Genomic DNA, 19,982 nt, shown 5'->3' on the forward strand with positions numbered 1-19,982 from the left:
CATGGGAAGAAGAAAAACAGAGCTTTTAACAGAAGTGACCTACTCTGGTTTTGGAAAGAAACCAAGTCTCAGAATTCTCAGTGGAGCTGTGATTTTTCCAAAAAGCACCCCCTCACAGGGGGAATTATGTTCTACATTTGAGACATGCAACTGTACATGTACAGTTTTACTAAGTGCTGCAGTTGAGCATGTAATGAGCCAGCTCACTACAGCAAGTAAAGCTGGTGTCAGAGCCCTGATCACCTTGCTGGGCATTGTAGGCAGTGGCATTTCTGGTCATGCTGGAGGGCAGCCAGCCCGCCAAGCTCGCACGCTGCGTCTTAGTCCCTTTGTGCTTGACATCCTCCCCGTTCCAGATGACATCATCCTCCCACTGGAGCTGTGTCACCATGAGGAAGTGCTCATCAGCTAGCAGATCATCCTTCTCCTTCGACGATTCTGCATCCTGGAAGGGAGTAATAAGAACTTGGAAGACGTGGAAGTCACATTGGAAGATGTGACTTGAAAGACATCCTTCCAAACTAACGGAGGAAAATTCAACGTCTCATTTTGCACAGTGCACAACAATCCACCAGCCCATCGCCGGATTCTCATTGTGCAGCAATCCCCACATCCATCCCCACACTTTGCCCCACTCACCCCCTCCTCTGTGTGCCCTTTGGCCTCCTCCTCATTCTTCTCCTTCAGCTTGAAGCCATAATCGAAGCCACTGCCGTCCTCAGGGACGCCCAGCATGTCGTACCAGAGCTGGGCAGGGCCGTAGCGCCACTCGGCCACCTTGGGCTTGGTGTCTGTCACCTTGTCCGTGTCACCAGTCGACTGGGAGAATTTTGACTCCACAGGTGCCATCATGGTAATCTGAAGCACAGCAAAGAGGGAACGGTTACACTGGTGGTTTATCTAAGTGTCAGTAAGAGGTCTCCTCCTCCCGAGTTTCCCAGCTTACTCTCATAGAAGAAAAGCATTTCTAAGAAGTTCTTTTCCATACTTAGTAGCTGCCCCAAGAATGTTCTGCAATTAGACTTTCAAGAACACAGAGATTTCTTCATTGATACAAAGAGGGTAAGCTCTCCTATTGATCCTGTACCACAGATGCAGCCTTCTCAGTAAGAAGCAATCACCTGAAGTCACTGACTAGTATTTGGAGAAGAGCTGCTGCCCAGCTGGAATACAAGCTAACTCTGTTCTCCACTTTTGAAGGAAAAGCTCCTTCCTCTAAAAGTCACTGTCCAATCCACTACTACCCCCAGCACTGGCTGGTGACCCTCTCTAAGTCTCAGATATCCCACCTCATCATCTGAAAGGCACTGCTCAGGAGGGGGAGGAGCAGCAAACTCATACTCCCAAGGAGACTTTCCTTCCACTCCACTCTCAACCACAACTTCACCCTCCTGTATCTGCACTTCCTGTGCCAGCTCCCGGTGCTTCTTCTTGCGCTTCCTCCGGGCGCTCCGCCAGACCGACGGCACGTTCTTCCCAGGGCCGAAGAGACGCAGGAAACGCAGCACCTGGAACGGGAGAAAACAGGAGGATCAGACTAAAACAGGCACTGTGGAATGCCTGCCCTCACTGAAAGAACACTAATGCAGGAGAGCGCTCTGAAATTCAGAAGCTCGGCCTGTGGTACAACCCCAGCTCCCAATGCAATCAACAACCTCTGGGTTATACTCAAAAAAAAAGTTTCTGATCCTTCTGTTTGATGGATCCCGCCTTTTCAAAAGGATATATTCTTAATTTCAGACGCAGAGAAAGTCAGAGGGAAGAAAGACTGCCTTTACATATTGGACATGTGGTTAGACACCACCTGGAAGGAATTGATTTTCATTCTGAACAATCCACAATCTTCAGAAAGACAGATGGAGGTTGAAGAAGAGTTGATAAAATTATCAGCAAAAGAGACAAGCTAAAAGAGAGTTATATAGAGATTTCTTAAGCAAACAGATAGATAATATGGCCCAGAAATAATACACTTATTTTTACTTCCATTATAATGCAGTTCCCCTACACTGCACACCTCCATAACCTGCACTCGTGGTAATGATACATTTTCTCTCCTGTTCCTTCTATGGGTATGATTGCTGGTTTTTATACACTTAAATTTATTATTTTCTTCTAAGAACTCTCTTAAAGAGGTAAAAAAATATTTCTAAATTAACTGACATATTTAGGAAACAGGAATTGGAACCAAAGATTTGCAGATACACCCTATTAATGTTCTCTGTTAATCTGTTACAGTGATTCCCAAAGGAAATGTTTATATGACCACTCTGTCCTCTGCCTATCCATGTAAACCTTCTTTCCAAAACTCCTACAGATTATTTAAAACAATCCAGTTTTAAATTTAAAATTTAAAACTTTATCCAGTTTCAATGCCCTGTCATGAAGAGCAAAGGTCTCAGACATAGTTAAACTGCTAACAGGTTAAATGGACACAAAAGTCTGCTTCTGCACATGCTACTTTAGGAGGTTTCATCCAAAAATACAATGCTATATTAACATGCACAGCAACCATTCTCATAGCAAAATCTACAGGGCTTTAGGCTTTGCCAGCTCTATTGCTCATTAATTAATCATGGCAAGTGCTCAGCATTAATTGCTTGCACTGATTTCTGCACCCACTGGGCACACCCAACACTGAGCCAGTCTCTGATATTACATGCTGAGCATCAAAGGAATGAACACACTGACTGATACACAGGAAACACCAAGTTTGCAAAAGCCTAGCAAACACTGAGAAGGGAAACCTCTGTGCTAGAGCCTCACCTAGAACCTAGATTACCAATAGACAGTGTTCAGCTAAGTCATTAAAACATTACATTAATTATGCAAATTATTCATCTCCTTACACAAACTCTCTGAGGCACACATAAAACCAAGTTACCCTTATCCACAACTATCTCTTTGGCAACTCTAAGCCCATCTTCATTGTCCTTCTCCTCCTACCTTTTCCTCTCTTCTTGACAGCTCTAAAACTTCCAAAATACTGAAATACATAAACTGCATTTTCTATTTGGGAGCATTTAGGAAAGAATTGTAATTAATTCGCTTTGTGCAAAACCCAACCATTCTTTGAACCAACTTGCTTTGATGTGATTTCTGATTTATGCTCAGAGCAATTTCAGGAGAGAATTAAGTAAAGATATAGATCACAGATTGTTACAGGAAAAGCACACCAAGTTCAGGACAGCACAAAAGGAGGAGCAAGTATTTACCAGAAAAGCCAGGAAGCAGACAGATTAGCACGGTTTTTAATCATCTGGCAAAAGTATCAAATCAACAGGCCTTTGCTATGGTCAGCAAAACATTCACACCCTGATTTATAGGATGCTTTTTAAGAGATTCCTGCAAATGGCAGGAAAATTATTAGATAAAATCAATCTGGAAACAGCAGCACACAGAAACTAAAGAAAGTATTGAGTGAGCAAGAACATCTATGTGATTACTGAATAGATACTCCTAAACACCGTACAATGCATATTTAGAGGGTTTACATGACACACATCTCCTCCACAAAACTCTTACAATACCTTGCCTGGTCGAAATTCTGGGAAGAGCTCTGTAACACTTGGCAACTGTTTGGAAGCATCTCGCTGCATGATTCCTGCAAGAGGAAGTGTGAGTTTGCCTTCCTTGGATTCTGCCTGCCTGGCTTCTTGAGGTCCCATCTCTGACTCAGAATCAGAGCTGCTGCTGAAATCCACCTTGTCAGAGGCAGCAGAGGAAGGAGCAATGATGGAGGGCAAAATGATACCGTCTCCATCTTCAGATACTATAACAGAACAAGCACCTCATAAACAAACAGATCCCCTCCCTCTCCCCTAGCATAACCCCATAGTGCCACATTTACTGTTTGTATGAAGTTATGCAAAAATTAAGCCTGTGCAGGCAGTTTAAGTACCATTCTGGTTTAACCTTTCATTTTATCCTATGCGTTCCAGGTGAATTCCCCAGCCACAACTGAGAGGATGAGATAAAAAAACAGTTTCATTGTCAATACAGGTATTGCAACAGTCACTGGAAATAAAATGCTTCCCCCTAGGCTTCAGGCAACCCTGTAACACCACAAATACTCACCTTCAGATGCAGCCTGCAGATCGAGTTTGGGTGACACATGGTGCCGCAGTTCTGCTACACAGAAGCTCTCACTTTCTTCAGAAACTCACATTGCCAGAGAGAAGAAGAAAGTCCTCACTCACCAGTGGCAGCTGCATCCTTTTCATCTTCTTTTTTTCCAGGTACTGGAGGGGGTGGTGGTGGTGGCATCAGCTTGGAATCAATGTCCTCACAGTCAGCATCATAATCATCCTCATCTTCATCTAACCATGCAGGAGACAAGACCAAGTGTTAAGCAGATAATAAAACAAAACCAGGCACCCTTTCCATTTATTCTGTCTCAAACCTGATGGCATAGACACCATTCTTATCTTGTAACTAGAAGAAAACTCTTACCAGTTCAGCTTCCTGCACAAACTCACTTGCAAGATGTAAATTTAAAAAATACCAGGAAGGAAGGACAAAGAGAAGCTGACAGAAAGATGACTGAAGCACTTAAAATCTATGTGTATATATATATTCTGCTATGACCTCCTTTTACTCACAATTTGCCTACATGTTTATATATTCTGCTATCACATCCTTTTATTCACTCTTTGTAGAAGAAATAAAGAAAATGTGGCTTAAAAAGTCCAAATCATCTTCATATCTCACCAATCACAGAAAGTCAGCAGAAAGATTAAGTGTAAGACATCTTTAAAGAATATGCCAGGATGTAGCATTTACACCAGCAGCTACTGAAATGGAAAAGCTGCTTGGTTTTGAAAGCATATTCTGGGCCAGAATACAGACAGAGATACCTGGGAACAACAAAAGAACCAAGGTACCTTCTGCAGAGTCTTAAAAAAAATCAAGAGTAAAACAGGAGATACTAAGATTGAAGTGACTCCAATAAGGAACTGATTCCCTTAAAGAGGAAGACAGCAAGCAATGGCTTCATCCAGTGAAGAGAGTTTCACAAAAGCAGTTACTGGGCTTGTGAAGCAAGGAGTGAGAAAGCACAATGCCCCAGAAGGGCTCCTGCAGGCAGAGCTGCAGTGCTGGGCCCCTTTACCTGGCCTTCGAGCTGGCTGCAGGCTGCCCATCGCCTGCTTGTACCGACGGCTCTCATCCTCTGCCACTTCAGTGATGTCTGAGTAATCAACAGCATCCTCTGTGCTCTTAACCCAGCCTAGGAGAAACACAAAACTTTATCCTAATTTATACTAGTTACATCAGACTCCACTAGGTACTTATGAATGCTTGCTTTGCTATGCTTCCTTTATTTAAAAAAACAAAACTATCTGATAAGCATCTCCCACAGAGTACTGTTCCCCTCATTCTAATCAAAAGCTCTCATGGCTCTGAATTTCTCCTAAGAGATTGGTAAGCAATCAAATTTAGCACAAGAAGCACTTATCACTTACTCATGAAAACTGTTCAGCAAGTTCAGAAAGAGATATTATACTGTGTGCTAAGTAGGCTTCTTTAATACAAACACAGACTAAACTCATTTATGAAGGAGGAAAGACAAGTAAAAGAAAAAATACTCATAAAAAATTAAAGGGAACAGGTGCACAATTGATCAGGAGCTACTGTGGGATTCTGTTTGGCAAGGTGGAGAAGAGAAGGCCTTTGACAGAGAGGCTCTGGCCAGAGACCACCACGATATTCCCTGCAGACCCGGGTGCATTTTGCTCTCTCCGGCAAGAGCTCTGCCCCTGCAGCCCCTCCGCTCCCCAAGCGCAGCCCCCCAGCGCCAAACCTTCCTCGTCCAGGTGCGCTCCCTCGCTCTCGGCGCTCTCCTCCTCACTGGCGGTGATCTCGGTGATGAGGTTGCCCAGCCCCAGCACGCCCAGCCCGGCCAGGTGCTTCTTGGATTCCTGGGGAGACCAGAGCCGGGAGGCTCCGAGCGCCGGGCCGGGCCGAGCCCCGCGGGAGCCTGCGGGGTCCTGCCCCAAAGCCCGCCCCGAGCATCCCCCGGGACACCCCGGGTTATCCTGGGACACCCCGAGCACCTCCATACACCCCGGGTTATCCTGGGACACCCCGGCTGACCACAGGACACCCCGAGCACCTCCATACATCCCGGGTTATCCTGGGACACCCCGAGCACCTCCATACACCCCGGGTTATCCTGGGACACCCCGAGCACCTCCATACACCCCGGGTTATCCTGGGACACCCCGGCTGACCACAGGACACCCCGAGCACCTCCATACATCCTGGGTTATGCTGGGACACCCCGAGCACCTCCGTACATCCCGGTTCACCGCAGCAGAGCCCGGCATATCCCGGTATATCCCGGCACAAACCGGGTCACCCTGCCTTCACCCCGGGATAGCCCACAGGTCGCTCCCAGCACCCCGGCTCACCCATCCCTCCGCCCGCCGTGCCCTCCCGGAGCGACACGGCCCTACCTTGTCGAGGACGCTGTCCCCTTCCAGCTGCCCCGCCTCATTGATGTTGCCGAAGAGGAAGCCGGCCAGGGAGAAGGGCTCGGCGCGGCCGCCGTCCGCCTCCTCCTCGCTCTCCGAGTCCGACATCGCTGCCGCGCCACCGAGAGCGAGCGGAAGCGGCGGCGGGAGCGGCCCCGGGAGCGGCGCCCGCCCACAGCGCCCCCGCGCGGCCCCGCCCCGCGGCGCACAAGGAAGCGCAGACGCTCCGGCTTTGCCAAAAATTCCTTTTATTGCCTCAAAGAACCGGGCCTGGCTTTCCACAGGAAAGAGCTGCCTTCAGCACAGGGGCGGTACAAACAGCAGGGTGAGTTAATGCGACAGCCAGAGAGGTGAGGAAAGGTTTATTACAATGTCATTATGCATAATTTATAAAATAAAAAAAGGAGGAAAAAAAAATCCTTTAAAACTGTTAGATGTAATACAAATTATTTTATAGCATAAAATCAAGTTGCCAGTGTATGTATCGGTACCACGCTTCAGAGTCTTGGGCTCCCATGCTGATGGGTGGTCCTTGCTGCCCACTCTGGGGTTGGGACCCCTCTGAGCTCCATCCACTTCTTGGGTCAGCCCAAGCAGCACCAAGGGTTCTACAGAATGAGGTTTAGCACCCGGAGACAAAGCACAGGGAGGTTCTTCTGCTTTAAATTTCATAGAAATAGCTACAGCTGTAAACTGAAGAAAGCACTTCCGAATCTAAGCACAGCTCATGGATATCCTTTGGACACACAATTCCTGAACTGCTCAGCTTCAGCTGTATTTAAAAAAAAAAAACCCAAGTAGTTCAGAAATCATTTACAAAGCAAAGGTTAAAATCCGTGTCTTCACAGTGAGTCTCTTCTGTGATTTAAGACATACACATTGCATCTCTATTCAGAAACAAACCAAAGGACCTTGAACCGATCAGGAAACCGACACTGAGTTTTCTGACCTCCCAAAACAAGACAAAATCCAGCCATGGGATTATGTGAAGTCTGTATTTTTCAACTGCTCACAGAAGAAAAATAAAGCATGGAAGAAACAGAACTGATTGTAAACTGAAGCACTGGATTACTTATTAAAAAAGGACCAAGAATTCCCAGGGGGAGGAAAAAGAGGAAGGAGGATCAAGAAAGGAAAATGTCCACTGAAAGGAAAAGCTCTCTGGATTTGTCCTGAACCTCACCCTCATGGAAAGCAGAGGCTGGAGGAAACCAGCTGCTAGCCAGGACTTTTATTCCCATCAGAGGGTGACAGAAATACAAAGCATTTAAATAACCAGGTTCTCTGAAGTGAGTAAAAAGTCTTTGATGGTTTAAAGTTCCTTCTGCTCATTTTTATCACTATCATGTTATTCTCCTCAGCACTGTTGTGCAATCCATTTGCTAAGTAATCTAAGTGGGGATAAGGTGTTCTGGCATAATGTAATCAACAGTGTAACCAAATCAAATAAATTGATTAAGTAGTTGAATTTTATCTCGCTACACTCTCTTCCAGTTCACTCCAGGATGGCTGCTTGAGCCTACAGAAATGGAGGGGTTGTGCAATAATACTTGCTCACAAGATTTCATCTCCACAAAATGCATGTAATTCAGTTAGGAATAACCACAAAAAGGCACAGGATTAAAAGATTTCAGTATGTAAAAAAAGTAAAAAATTTTAAAAACAGTAGTAGCTTCAGTACAAAACTGCAAATATATGTAGCCAAAAAAAAAAAAAAAAGGTAGACTTTTAATTTCAGGTACCTCTTAAGACTAGTTCAAACGTATCACAGACTTTTAAAAGTACATTTCTGAATAAAGCAAAGGTTATGGGCTTGCACCGGGGTCACTAGACAGTTGATTTAGGTCTGACCAGCATTAAAACAAACCACGTGCACTGGCTTAAATAAATACATTTTAAACATGATAAAGTCTATTTACTCAGTTACTGAAATTTACCTACAGAAAATAATCTTGAATTACAAGGCACAGAGTTAATTGCTGCCTGCAAGCCCAGCCCACACTACAGGCCTACAGCTAAAGCAAAGGCAGAAGGTGGTGAGTAGAGGTTATCTCAGTGAATTCTCTACACCCTCACAGCCTTCAGGGCAGGAACCACATCTGGAACAGCACTTCCTCTGCAAGTGCAAGGGACACAAAGCACTCCAGGCAATGGCACTTGGTGAAGAAAAATGTGCAGAGTGTGTAGGCTTCTGCAAACATCCTGCAGAAAGGGTGTTTTGGTACTGCCTGTGCTCAGTTTGGAACTCTGTGTTGGTTCACTGACCACAGGCACCAGTATTTGGATTAACTGCAGTTTGTAATCTGTGGGTTGCAATTGGCTAAAGCAGCACCGAAATGAGCATGTGTCAGATTAAAAAAACTGCAGTTAGCATCAGCATCAGTTACACCAGCTGAAGAAAGGCACATCCTCTTCAAATAGTGGAATTAGGGCACAAATACCAACATTTCTATCCAAATAGTGGAATTAGAGCCCAAATACCAACATTTCTATCCAAATAGTGGAATTAAGGCACAAATACCAACATTTCTATCCACCTGGTATTTTTGCCAGCATCAGATAAAGCAAGGTCAAATTAACACGAGATCCCTAATAACCTCGTTGATGTATTTTCTGTTATCCTGCTAAAATGAGGCACTTTTTTTTTTTTTCCTGACCAGGGTATACACCAGTGCAGTTTCGCATGTGTGGGAATCACAAGGAAAAAGCAAGTTCTGAATGACCAATTGAGGCTGCAGCCAGACAAAGACAGCACTGTCAACTTCAGACAACAAAGCCCAGTCCAGCACCAGTGGTTTCACACAAAGTATCTTTGAAGCATGCTGCTTTCATACCACGGAGCTGGAAGGTTGAGTCTAAGGAAGGGCTCTGCGCTCACTCCTCAGCTGGTCCCGGAACCACACATAAAGAACAGTGCACATCCTGAAAATAAAAGCCAGCTGCCACTTACTAGAGCTGCTATAGAAGGTTAAAAAGTATGTAAATAGAAGTTCAGTTAAAAAGAGTTTATAAGAACTGAGCATCCAGGAGAGGAAAAAACCCACCCAGGTAATCCTATCCAGCGACTGGCTAACCATTACAGACTGAACTGAAAATAGGAAGAAGCAGGGGTTCCTGTAAACAGAACCTCTAAATTTTCTGTCAGCCTTCTCACAGAAAAACAACTAAGGAATTTGCCATAAAAATCTGAGATGGTGGCCCCGAGAATGTTAGGAATTGAAGCAATTCATTCCTCAAAAGCAAACAGGCTGCTGTCAAGTCTCTGGGATTCATCAAAGGGATTACACTGAAAATCTCATTTTGAGAAGTGTTATCCCAAATACCTCAGTCAGCCTGAGAAGGTAATTGTTAGAACTTTATTCTCAGGGTGCAAAGTCTCTTTGGACAGTGAAATAAAATCTCAGTTTAGAAGATTACGGAAGATTTGAATCTAAACTACTCTTCCACTTCTCCACCTCAAAACTATGAAAATCACTCATTTGAATGAGTCATCATTATTCTAAGTTCCTTACATAAGGAGAAATCAGCTCCTGCTTCTATTAATAAATCATTGCAGGTATTCCCTTGGTCTTGCTCATTGCATTAACCATGCCTAATGCTAACTCTTCATACAATCAATCACAGTTCACTACAAGGTGAATCTCAGTTCAGGCATTTTCGCAAGTAAACAAATTGTTTTCAAGCTTTAAATTGACAAAACAACTGGACAGCCAGACTTCTGTTTGTATAACAAATTCAATCAGTGAATAAAGGATGGGAAAAGCAGCAGCTACACTTTAAGCAAAGTTATCAGGATTTGTGCTTTTCTGCAAATCTAGTAACTGATGGCTATCTAGTAAAGAAGTGGCTTCAAAGAGGTCTCCTCTTTTATTTTCCTCCACTAAAATAATCAAGTGATCCCTGGAGAAGCTGGAGACTGGAACTTTAGAAATAAGAGTAGGTATTTGACCTCTCAGTTGGAAAAAAAAAAAAACCTGTTCCGTTTCAGTTTCCCTGAAGCAGTAAGACTGCAAGAATATTCATTGTATAAACCATTTCTGCTTAGAACTGTTAGTGCAAGATGCAAATCTTCAATTTAACTCGTTAAAAAGCCCTCCAAGATTCTAGTCAACTCCCAACATCCATCACCCAAGGCAACTACAAGAGGACACATTTCCTCGTGTTCTTCTTTGTCACAGGATACAGAACTGCACGGACAGCTTCAGCAAACACCTCCCGAACACCCTCCTGATTCAACGCCGAGCACTCCAAATATTTGACTGCTCCAATTTGTTTGGCCAGAGAAGTCCCCTGCTGCGGGGTGGTGGGAGCCAAGCTCTGCTCTTTCAACTTTTTAACCGTTTCCAGGTCACTCCTCAAGTCTCTCTTGGTGCCCACCAGGAGGATGGGGACGTTGGGGCAGTGGTGAGAAACCTCAGGGTGCCATTTGTGCCTGACGTTGGCGTAGGACGAGGGGCTGCCGATGGAGAAGCAGATGATGAAGACGTTGGTCTGGGGGTAGGAGAGCGTGCGCAGGCGGTCGTACTCCTCCTGGCCCGCAGTGTCCCAGAGGTTCAGGCTGACTGTCCGGCCGTCCACGGTCATCTGGGCACTGTAGTTGTCAAACACAGTGGGGATGTACTCCTCTGGGAAGGCGTTGGTGGTGTAGCTGATGAGCAGACAAGTTTTTCCCACCGCGCCATCTCCGACCACCACGCACTTTATAGTCTGCATCCTTCACCCAGAAACAGAGTCCTGCCCAAAGCAAGAAGAGGGGAGTTAGGCAAAGCACACTCAGTGGTGGGCACTGTAAAGATAAGCTTTAGCAAGTGTTTTTAATATAGCTGAGGATTTTCTTATCACATTCAGTGTCTCAAGCCACTCTGAAGAGCTCGGGGCTACAAAGACAATAGTGAAATGGAGATGCAATGAGTGGAGAGCTAAGTGACAATTGGCTGCATTCCAACCATGTAAGTACAAATTAGCCAAATTCCCACAGTCTTGTCTTACTGCCAGACTGTTTCCCACAGGCAAAAGGACAAGTCCTCAGAGGCACCTGCAAGTGGAAAGGGATTCTGACCCAGTAACAAGATACTCTGTCGTTTGTAGGTTCACACATCCACCTCTATACAAACACACACACACCAACACTCACACTTGCCTACACAGTCTGCTATCTAAACAGTTTACCACAAAGAAAGGTCCAAAAGTTATAAATAAAATCAAGATATTAATTTCTGGGCTGCACTGCTACTGTTTACAATAATAATTCACTACACTCAGATCAATCAGTCCTGAATAAACTACATTATTTACAGGACACCAGATAAAAGGTTCAGAAAGCAGCACCCTCAAGAAAAGCTATTCCTTGAAATCTAACTAGCCACAGTAACCCAGATTAGAATCCATAAAGAATTTTTCTAAAGAAGCCAAGAACAGATTACACTCACTAATCACTGACAGAACAAGCAGGATTTAATAGGCTTGAGTTATTTGATGTCCTCTAAATAATGAGCATGAGAAAAATCCATGTCCTAAAAGATCAGCAGTCAAACAGCTTTCCTGGGGAATTGTTACTCAGGAGATACTTGACACTTTGAGGTTTTCCATTTCCCTTTCCTGATATGTGAAAGGTAGGTTTGACAATCAAACTAATACAGACTAAAACACAATTAATTTTAAACTTTCATCACATGAACAGCAAGAATTTTGAAAATAGCAAGGAACTAACTACAAGCAGTCATTTGTTGTACATTTCTTGTGTGCTGGAGCTTCCACTGCTAGCCTGAACAAGAAGGAACTTGCATCTGCCTTCTCACCCAAATGCCTTTGAGGTACTATCAGTAATCCTCAGCTTGCAACCAGCAGAAAATACCCTGCTTCAAACAGAAGAGAATAGTGGGAAGAACTTTTTAGCAGGGCCTGTTATGATAGAACACGGGGCAGTGGCTTTAAACTAGGAAAAGATTGATTTAGATTAGATATAAGGCAGAAGTTATTTACAGAGAAGGTGATGAAACACTGGCACAGGTTGCCCAGAGAAGCTGTGGCTGCCCCATCCCTGGAAAGGCCAGGCTGGATGGGGCCCTGGGCAAGCTGATCTCACTGAAGGTGTCCCTGCTCACTGCAGAGTGGTTGACCCAGATGACTTTCAAAGGTTCCTTCCAACCTAAACTATTTTGATTGCATATTCCAGAAAGATCTCAGCTCCAACACAAGAGTGGCAAAGGGAATGCAGAACTTCAGGACCATCCAAACAAATCAACAATTCATTCCCATTTAAGCCTCAGCTTTGTCTTTTTAGACAAAGTTTTTACCTGCATCCACCTTCTCACTGGGAGCACATGATTTTTCTGAACTAAGTGAAAATGGGCTACCTGCACAAAGCTGCAACTGGAGTGACACTGACTGGTCACAATAACACACAGCGCTGAGGAAGCATCAGTGTGCCTGCACAGACACTGTGGAAACCACACACGGTGGGAGGGAACCAGCACCTTGTGCTGCTACTGCTGCACACAGGGCAGGCTTTAAAGCCCATTCCTGCACTTACATCAAACCCCTGAAGTACCAGAACGTGCTGTGCCAGAAACCTGAGTGCTGACCAACACCACTGCTTCCACAGCAAAGGTTTTTTCCCCAAATAAACTATCTGTGCAACAGACAATTCATTTTGACCAGCCACTAACAAGTGACATCACGGAGATGGCAGAGCTAAGCCAGCAACAAAAACCAGATGATACACAAAGCCTTTTATATGCCCAACCCCTGGTTTCCCAAATAAACAAATTGCAAACACTTGTAAACAGATCTCTCTAGAAAACCCAAACAGGGACTCACATCTCCTAAATCTCTGTGCACTGGTGTCCAGAGCTCTGCACAGAGTGACAGGGTACCCCCAAACTGCACCCCAAAGCCTGCCCATGGCTGGAGGGACATCACAGCAGCACCCTCAGACAGCACAGCTTCCCAAATGGAAAAACTCCAAAGCCACCAGCAGCAGCCAACACAATCTGATTCAAGATGTCCAAAGAAACTGTGTTACTCAAAGATTACTTTGTTGGTGTTTTATTTAAGGCTATTACAGATTTCAACTTGGAAATCAGTAATAAAGTAACAAAAAAAAGCCTGAAACATGAATGCTCTTTTCAGGGCACTAATACCTTGAATTACCTCACTAAAACTCGGATTTTAGAAGAGCAACATTTGCAAGGGGAAATAACTCCAGGCAAACCTGCCAAGGCATTGGGCAAAGCATTAACTACACAAACACAGCTAAAGAGCTTGCAGGCTTTTAAGTATGATTCTCTGAAGGGCCCCTTTAAAGGAGGTTGCCTGAGCTGAAAGGAATCGTGTGTGGCATTTGCAATACAGAAAAACAAACACACACCAGGATACACATTCCTTGTATTGAAACACAAAATTTAGATTAATTAATCAAAAAGTAAAGAGTAGAATAAAGCTACTTGACTCCAGAAAATTATGTTGTGAGCAAGGGTAGTTTGGTTAAAGATTTATATATGGAAGACAAAGAGTTTTTTAATTTAAGTCACAACCAAGCAAACTAATATTCTCTCCATCAGGTCTTTTCTATTAAATCCATTAACTCATAATGTATGAAATCTCTAATTATTTTTTTAGTAAACAATTTGGCTACAATAAAACTCTCATAAGATAGTTAAAAAAAGCCTGGGTTCAAATTTGCATGGAAAATCCCTATTTCTTAAGCACCCTTGAAGCTGGCACTGCATGCTATCTAAATATAAATATACATTGAAAAAAAAAAATCCCATACTCCAAAAACAAAATTACCAACAAAAATTACTAAGAGTAGGAAAATTGGTTTAGGGTTTGTTTGGGATTTTTTTGGTGACCTACTAAAGAATTTTTGGGGAAATTTTAGAGAGAAAAACTACACATATGACAAGTAACAAGAAAATGAAAGAAAGAAAAATACAGATTAACACGTCAATAGATAAAAAAACCCCAATTTAGAAACAGAAAGCTGGTCACAAGCTTCAAAGCCAAGTTGAAAGGTTATGCAGCTAAAGAAACAAGTGAACAGAAAATCCAAAGTAGTGAGAGGTAATCTGGGTTCCTTAGTCCTTGCAGGGAAAGGACTTTTATTGCAGCTGAGGTTCTAACAGTTACAGCAGAATGGGAATAATTTTCAAATTAAGTAATCATTTTTTTAAAAAGCAATCAGAAAAAAAAAAAAAAGGAAAAAAAAAAACCCACACCAAATCATCCCACTCAGAAGTGTTGTGCAAAAACACTTAGATAAGAGTATTCTTATTTCTATCTTGTCCATCGATGGCTTTGAATTTGAAAACTGGCATTCCCTGTTTGGGTTAGCTCCCTCCTCAGAAGATGCTGCAAAGTCTGACTTCACTGCCTGCACACCTGGCACTTCCTCTGGAATGTGCAAGATTTCAACATGTCAAGACATCACCTGAAGAGCTGCTCCTGTTCTGACCTAATTAAGCATTTTCTGGTATCATTAACATGGACAGTTTGCTCTCCAGATGAACATTTGCTGGGGAAATTCACTGCTTGGAACACAGACACACAATAACTTCACGTTGCATCAGATTTTTTTTTTGTGGTAGAGAAACAGCTTCTAGATCTTCCCTTAACACTCCTGAAGGGAAGTTCCCTGACTGCTGAGAGAAGGGAGAATACAGTGACAGAAAACAGAGAGAAAACAGGAACCTGTATCCTTCTGTAGTTTTCTAGATTTATGTTTTTTATACTTCCTACACTTTTAAAACCCTTTTGCAGAACTTCTTAGCAGGACACGCCTCTGCCTTTGCTAACATCAGATGCTCTTTGTGAGGTGGATTTTAGCTCTGATATTGCTCTCTGATAAACTCACTCTCACTCAGTTTGTCTGCTCTTCCTTCCTTCTCTTTACAGTTTAGATAGGGCCCCATTTTGGCCAAAACTGAGCAGAAAACTCTAATTCAGCTGAAATCTGCTGTACTGAGCTGTGTCATTCTGCTCAGCCATCACTTTCATCAAGCCCTCGCTGTTTGGGAGAACCAGATCCTGCTTTACCAGGGGCAGGCAGAAATTAAGAAATTGAAACAACTTAATTGCTCATCTTTCAGTAACAAAAACTAGATCAGAGACAACTCACTCTGTCTGCCTGAAACATGAAGTCAGGCAGGAACTTTCAACAAAGAACTGGGTGGATAGGACAGTTCTAAATATATCACACCATGCAAAGGAGTTAATTCACATGTGCAGCTTACCCACCAGCCCCAGCAGGGAAGAGAAAGGGGCTCTCAGCAATTTAATCAAGACTCTGTTACTATCCCACAACAGCTCAGCTTACTTGCCATTGTTTTAGGCAAGTGCCAAAGGGGTGGAGAAGTGCCAGGCTTTCAGAACGTGCGCCAAGAAAGAGCAGAAAAAGTTAAATAGGAGACCTCATCCCTCATATCCTTCAGCAGTGAGTGACCTACTTGGACTTCTCAGTGCCTCTCAAAGTTTTCACACCACTTTCTGTCCTACCATTCACCTGCAAGAGAAATAAAACTGCAACAGTCTGGGTGGCTGTGAAAGGGGGGGAAAACCCACAGGGGAAGGCAGATTTCATCAGCACAGCAGGAACTGTGCATTTCAGCACCCAGGCTCCATGTGAACAACAGAACCGAGGGAGCTTGCTCCCTTTCCAAGCTCTTTGCCTATAAATTCAGCTCCCAAGCACACAACAGGAGTGCAATTCTTGCTGGCTGCTCCTTCAGTGCCAATGCTAGAAAGCCCTTCATGCCTTTTGACACAAAAAGTTGTTTCTAGGAAATAAAAGAAACCCCTCAAAACATTTCAAATAATATTTTTAAATCTCTACCTCTGTCAAATTAGGCTGAAATTGGTTTATTGGTTTAAAGATTTTTTTTTCAGGGATGAAACACACAAAAGCAATATTTCTTAGGAAACTACAGTGAAAATGAAGTGTTCTGCATGAGGTATTTGGGCAACTCACCTACACAAGCATCCTACTACAGGCACTTATACCCCAAACTTTATAGCAGAGCAATGATAATAGTGACCAAACATCAAACACCTTCAATCCCATGAATCCAAGATCCTGAATGGAACATTAATATTTCCAAAGGGCATTAGCTCATGGAGGAGATGCACAGCTGATGCAATAAGACTGTGACAAGGTGCAGTTGCACAGCCCACAGGAACTCAAAGCCAAGACTCCAGCAGATATCTGGATCCACAGTGTATGAACATGACACATATCCTGCCATAATCAAAAGCTGCAGAGTATCAAACCTGGATTTCCCTCCTGACACCACGTGCAGAGGCATGGATTAATCAAGACAGGGATCCTTCAGAGTTTATTTGAACACAAGTGACCCTTTGTTGGTGAGCAAAGGTGTAAGAACAGGAGCCAGGGCTGCAGGCTGCTGTGCCCACACTCACTAACTCACTCCCATGTGATCCAAGCAATTTGGTCCTGGGGGGTCACAGTCAGCACATGAAAAGTTAATAACCATGTCCTTCCCACCTTCCATAGATTCTGACAAGGTTTTAGTCACTACTATTGGCTAAAAGAAACAAACAGTACCTCAGACATAAAGTTCTGTGGAGAGGCGTTTTAGGCTCGTTGCAGGATGAATGATAAATCCAGTTTAAGCATTCTGGATTCCTGTTTGAGGGGAAAAAGAAAAATAAGAAACTGTTAGTGTGTCTTCCTATCATCTTTTGTCACCTGGCATTTGCTGGCAGTCTCAGTTGTAACAAAGCCACTGTTGTGCACGAAGGGCAATGTTACACCAGGAAAATCTAAGCTGCTTTCTGTGAGGAAAAAAAGCCCCTCCACACTTTCCATTGGATTGCACTTCTCTGAGTCCTCCTCTTCCACCACCAAATTTCACTGGGGAGATGGGGAGGGCAGGGGTAGGGAGATTTAATAACAAATAAAAACACAAACAAGAATAAACAAAGAATAAAACCAAACAAAACCCAACCAAAAACAAAACTGAAACAAAATCAAGCAAAACCAGAAAAACCCAAAACACAGAAACCAAAACAAACAAACACAACCCCCGAACAAAAACAAACAAAAATGCACTTGCTCAATCAATACCAATTTTTTCAAAGAGTTTTGGTATGACGAAGACAAGAGTTAATGCATGCACTCATGTATTTTATCATGGCTTGTGCACTACAATACTGCAACCATTGCCAAGTCTCATTTGCATCAAGCATTGCAATTCTAAAATGTGAGCAAAAGTTACCAGAGTCAAGGAGCCTCTCAGCACTTAATCAGATTTACACAAACTGGCATGTAAAGTAAAAAAACATTCCCTGCAGAGGTACAAATCTTCACGTGGCACCAGATTGTGTGAAAATACTTTGGACCCCAGAAGAATCACAGCCTCATCACAAAACAAATCAAACCACATGTTCAGCTTCCTCCTGCTAACTGCAAACCGCACATTTTGTTGTTTTTCCAGGATCTCTGTAAAGTTCCTCCTATGAATAATATTTAAAAGTTTTTTTTTAAATGGAAATAATAATCTAAAATGTATCTCATAATCTTGAATTCCTCGCAGGAAAACCGCTGTGCTGGTGAACAGCGGCAAACTGGCTCCAAAGTATGCCTTGCAGTGATGTATTTTACATCTTACACAGAAGAGAACGTGAGCTTTTTAAAAATCAAAAAATGAGCTTGGGGCAAAGAGCAAACGATGCTGCCTCAAGAAGTACTGCACCCAGCCCAGGACACACACTGCAAGTATAAGGTACACATAAAAACTCTTAAACTAAAGCATTTAAAGCTTTTTTATAACTCAGGGTAATTATGGTGGGAATTGCAAGCATCTATAAAGAATAAACAGATACTGATTACTCACTGCTTCCTGAAAAAAAAGAAAACCAAAAAAACCCCCAAAACCAAACAAAACCAGAAAAGAACAGAGGGAAAAAAAACAGAGAGAAGTTCAGAACAAATAAAAAGCAGCATTGCTTCTCGGGGTTTGAGGTTAAGCAGGAACTCAGCGCAGGTTGTGATAAAACTGAAAGTTCCCAGCGTGCAGAAGAGAACCACTGAGCGATGAAGGGCAGCTCCTGGCAGCTGCTAAATGAGACCATACCTGGCACCCCCTGAGTGTTTTAGGTCACCACTTTGCTCTGCTTTTCCTGAGACAGCACTCTGCCAGCTGCTGGAGAACAAATCCAACCTTCCTATCCTTACCTATCCTCACTCCCAGCAGCGAGGCAAGGGACCTTCCCAAAGGCTGCCTCATCCCGTGCCAACGTTTTATGACGCTCGCTGGGAGCAGAGGTCGCCTTAAATTTGTCGCGGTGCTCCTGATCGGGATTAGCATCGCGCTGGCATCGAACAGCCCAGCCCAGCCCAGCCCGGGCACACCGCGGCACCGGGGCAAGCGCGACCTGCCCTGCCCTGCCCCGCACTCCCGGAGCGGATAAAGGCTCGTTCCAAGCCCTTCCCCAGCACCGCCGGGTCCCCGGCCGCCACACTCAGCTCCGCCCGCACCGCCCCGCGCGAAGCCGGGCGCGCATCCCTTGCCGAAGCCCTCGGGGCGCGCAGGAGCCGGCCCGCCACGCGGCTGCGGCGGAGCAGCCCCGGTACCGCCGGGCTACCTGCCCTGCCCTGCCCTGCCCCGGAGCCGGCCGCGTCCCGCCGGGACAGGTGCGCCCACAGCGTGCCCCGGTTCGGGAGCGGCGGGGCCGCCCGGGCGGAGGCCGCGGGCCGCGCCCCGCTGTCAGCGCGGCCGGGCACGGAGGATGTTCCGGCACGGCCGGGCGGGAACACACGCGGCCACGCGCGGGGCCCGCCGCTCCCCCGCCGGGCCCGCCGCTCCCCCGCCCTTCCCGCGGGCTCTCCGGGCCCCGCCGCTCCTCTCCGCCCGCCCCCGCGCCCCGGCGGTGCCGCCGCCGCCGCCCCGCGCTCACCTCCGGCGCGGCCCCGCGGCCCCGCTGCTCCCCGCGGACCCCGACCCGGCCGCGCCCCGCGCCCGCCGCCGCGCGCACGCGCCCTCCGCGCCGCCGCTGCCCCGGGAGCCGCCAGGGGGCGCGCGCGGCCGGGGCGGGCGGAGCGCGGGGAGCGGCGGGCCCGGAGAGCGGAACGTAGCCGAACGGAACGGAACGGAACGGAGCGGAACGAAGCGGAACGGAACGGAATGGAGCATCCCCTCGGGTCCGGGCCGGGCTACGGCCGCGCTGGAGTGCCCCGATACAGCCCCGCCATCCGCCCCCCTGTGATCCTGCTGATGCTAAATGCGTTATTTTGTGATTATGCGTTATCGGAATATATCTTGAGAGATTATATTATATTATATTATATTATATTATATTATATTATATTATATTATATTATATTATATTATATTATATTATATTATATTATATTATATTATATTATATTATATTATGGTTGGTCTGACTTTGGATGATTTCTCAGTAGATTGACTTCAAAACCGATACGCAGAAATAAGCACGCGTGTCTGCGTGCATATCCACAAATACGTAACATATATAAGGACAATATAT

General features: G+C 44.9%; 2 protein-coding genes across 4 annotated transcripts in view; both read right to left on the reverse strand.

Moving 5' to 3' along the window:
• TAF1 (TATA-box binding protein associated factor 1) overlaps positions 1–6,594 on the reverse strand; it is a 29,783-nt gene extending 23,189 nt beyond the window's left edge. For both annotated transcript variants that reach the window (XM_054289620.1, XM_054289619.1), the window contains exons 1-8: positions 6,453–6,594; positions 5,798–5,915; positions 5,108–5,224; positions 4,197–4,316; positions 3,528–3,601; positions 1,290–1,508; positions 640–858; positions 244–445 (exon numbers count right to left, since the gene is read on the reverse strand). In XM_054289620.1, the coding sequence (XP_054145595.1) occupies positions 244–445; positions 640–858; positions 1,290–1,508; positions 3,528–3,601; positions 4,197–4,316; positions 5,108–5,224; positions 5,798–5,915; positions 6,453–6,578 (1,195 nt within the window). In that variant the 5' untranslated portion in view covers positions 6,579–6,594. The remainder of the gene's footprint in view (positions 1–243; positions 446–639; positions 859–1,289; positions 1,509–3,527; positions 3,602–4,196; positions 4,317–5,107; positions 5,225–5,797; positions 5,916–6,452) is intronic.
• Positions 6,595–6,710: 116 nt separating this feature from the next.
• Positions 6,711–19,444, reverse strand: LOC128945872 (rho-related GTP-binding protein RhoG-like). 2 transcript variants are annotated; one of them, XR_008483899.1, is made up of 3 exons: positions 17,032–17,417; positions 9,305–11,204; positions 6,711–7,242 (listed from the first exon to the last, which is right to left on the reverse strand). XR_008483899.1 is itself a non-coding variant. In XM_054289764.1 (3 exons), exon 3 carries the CDS (start codon positions 11,181–11,183, stop codon positions 10,608–10,610), a length of 576 nt encoding a protein of 191 aa, XP_054145739.1. In that variant the 5' UTR covers positions 11,184–11,204; positions 17,032–17,112; positions 19,386–19,444; the 3' UTR covers positions 8,180–10,607. The 2 variants fall into 2 exon arrangements, 1 of the variants encoding a protein (XP_054145739.1); XM_054289764.1 differs by lacking the exon at positions 6,711–7,242 and adding an exon at positions 19,386–19,444 and having other exon boundaries at positions 8,180–11,204; positions 17,032–17,112.
• Positions 19,445–19,982: the final 538 nt, after the last annotated feature.

The sequence above is a fragment of the Melozone crissalis genome, unplaced genomic scaffold (genome assembly GCF_028551555.1).
Source record: "Melozone crissalis strain CALT ecotype California unplaced genomic scaffold, PUWL_Pcris_2 ptg000068l_1, whole genome shotgun sequence".
Taxonomy (NCBI): Eukaryota; Metazoa; Chordata; class Aves; order Passeriformes; family Passerellidae; genus Melozone; species Melozone crissalis.

Coding starts and splice junctions, on each gene's coding strand:
- LOC128945872 (XM_054289764.1), bottom strand. CDS start 11,183: ATGCAGACTATAAAGTGCGTGGTGGTCGGAGATGGCGCGGTGGGAAAA.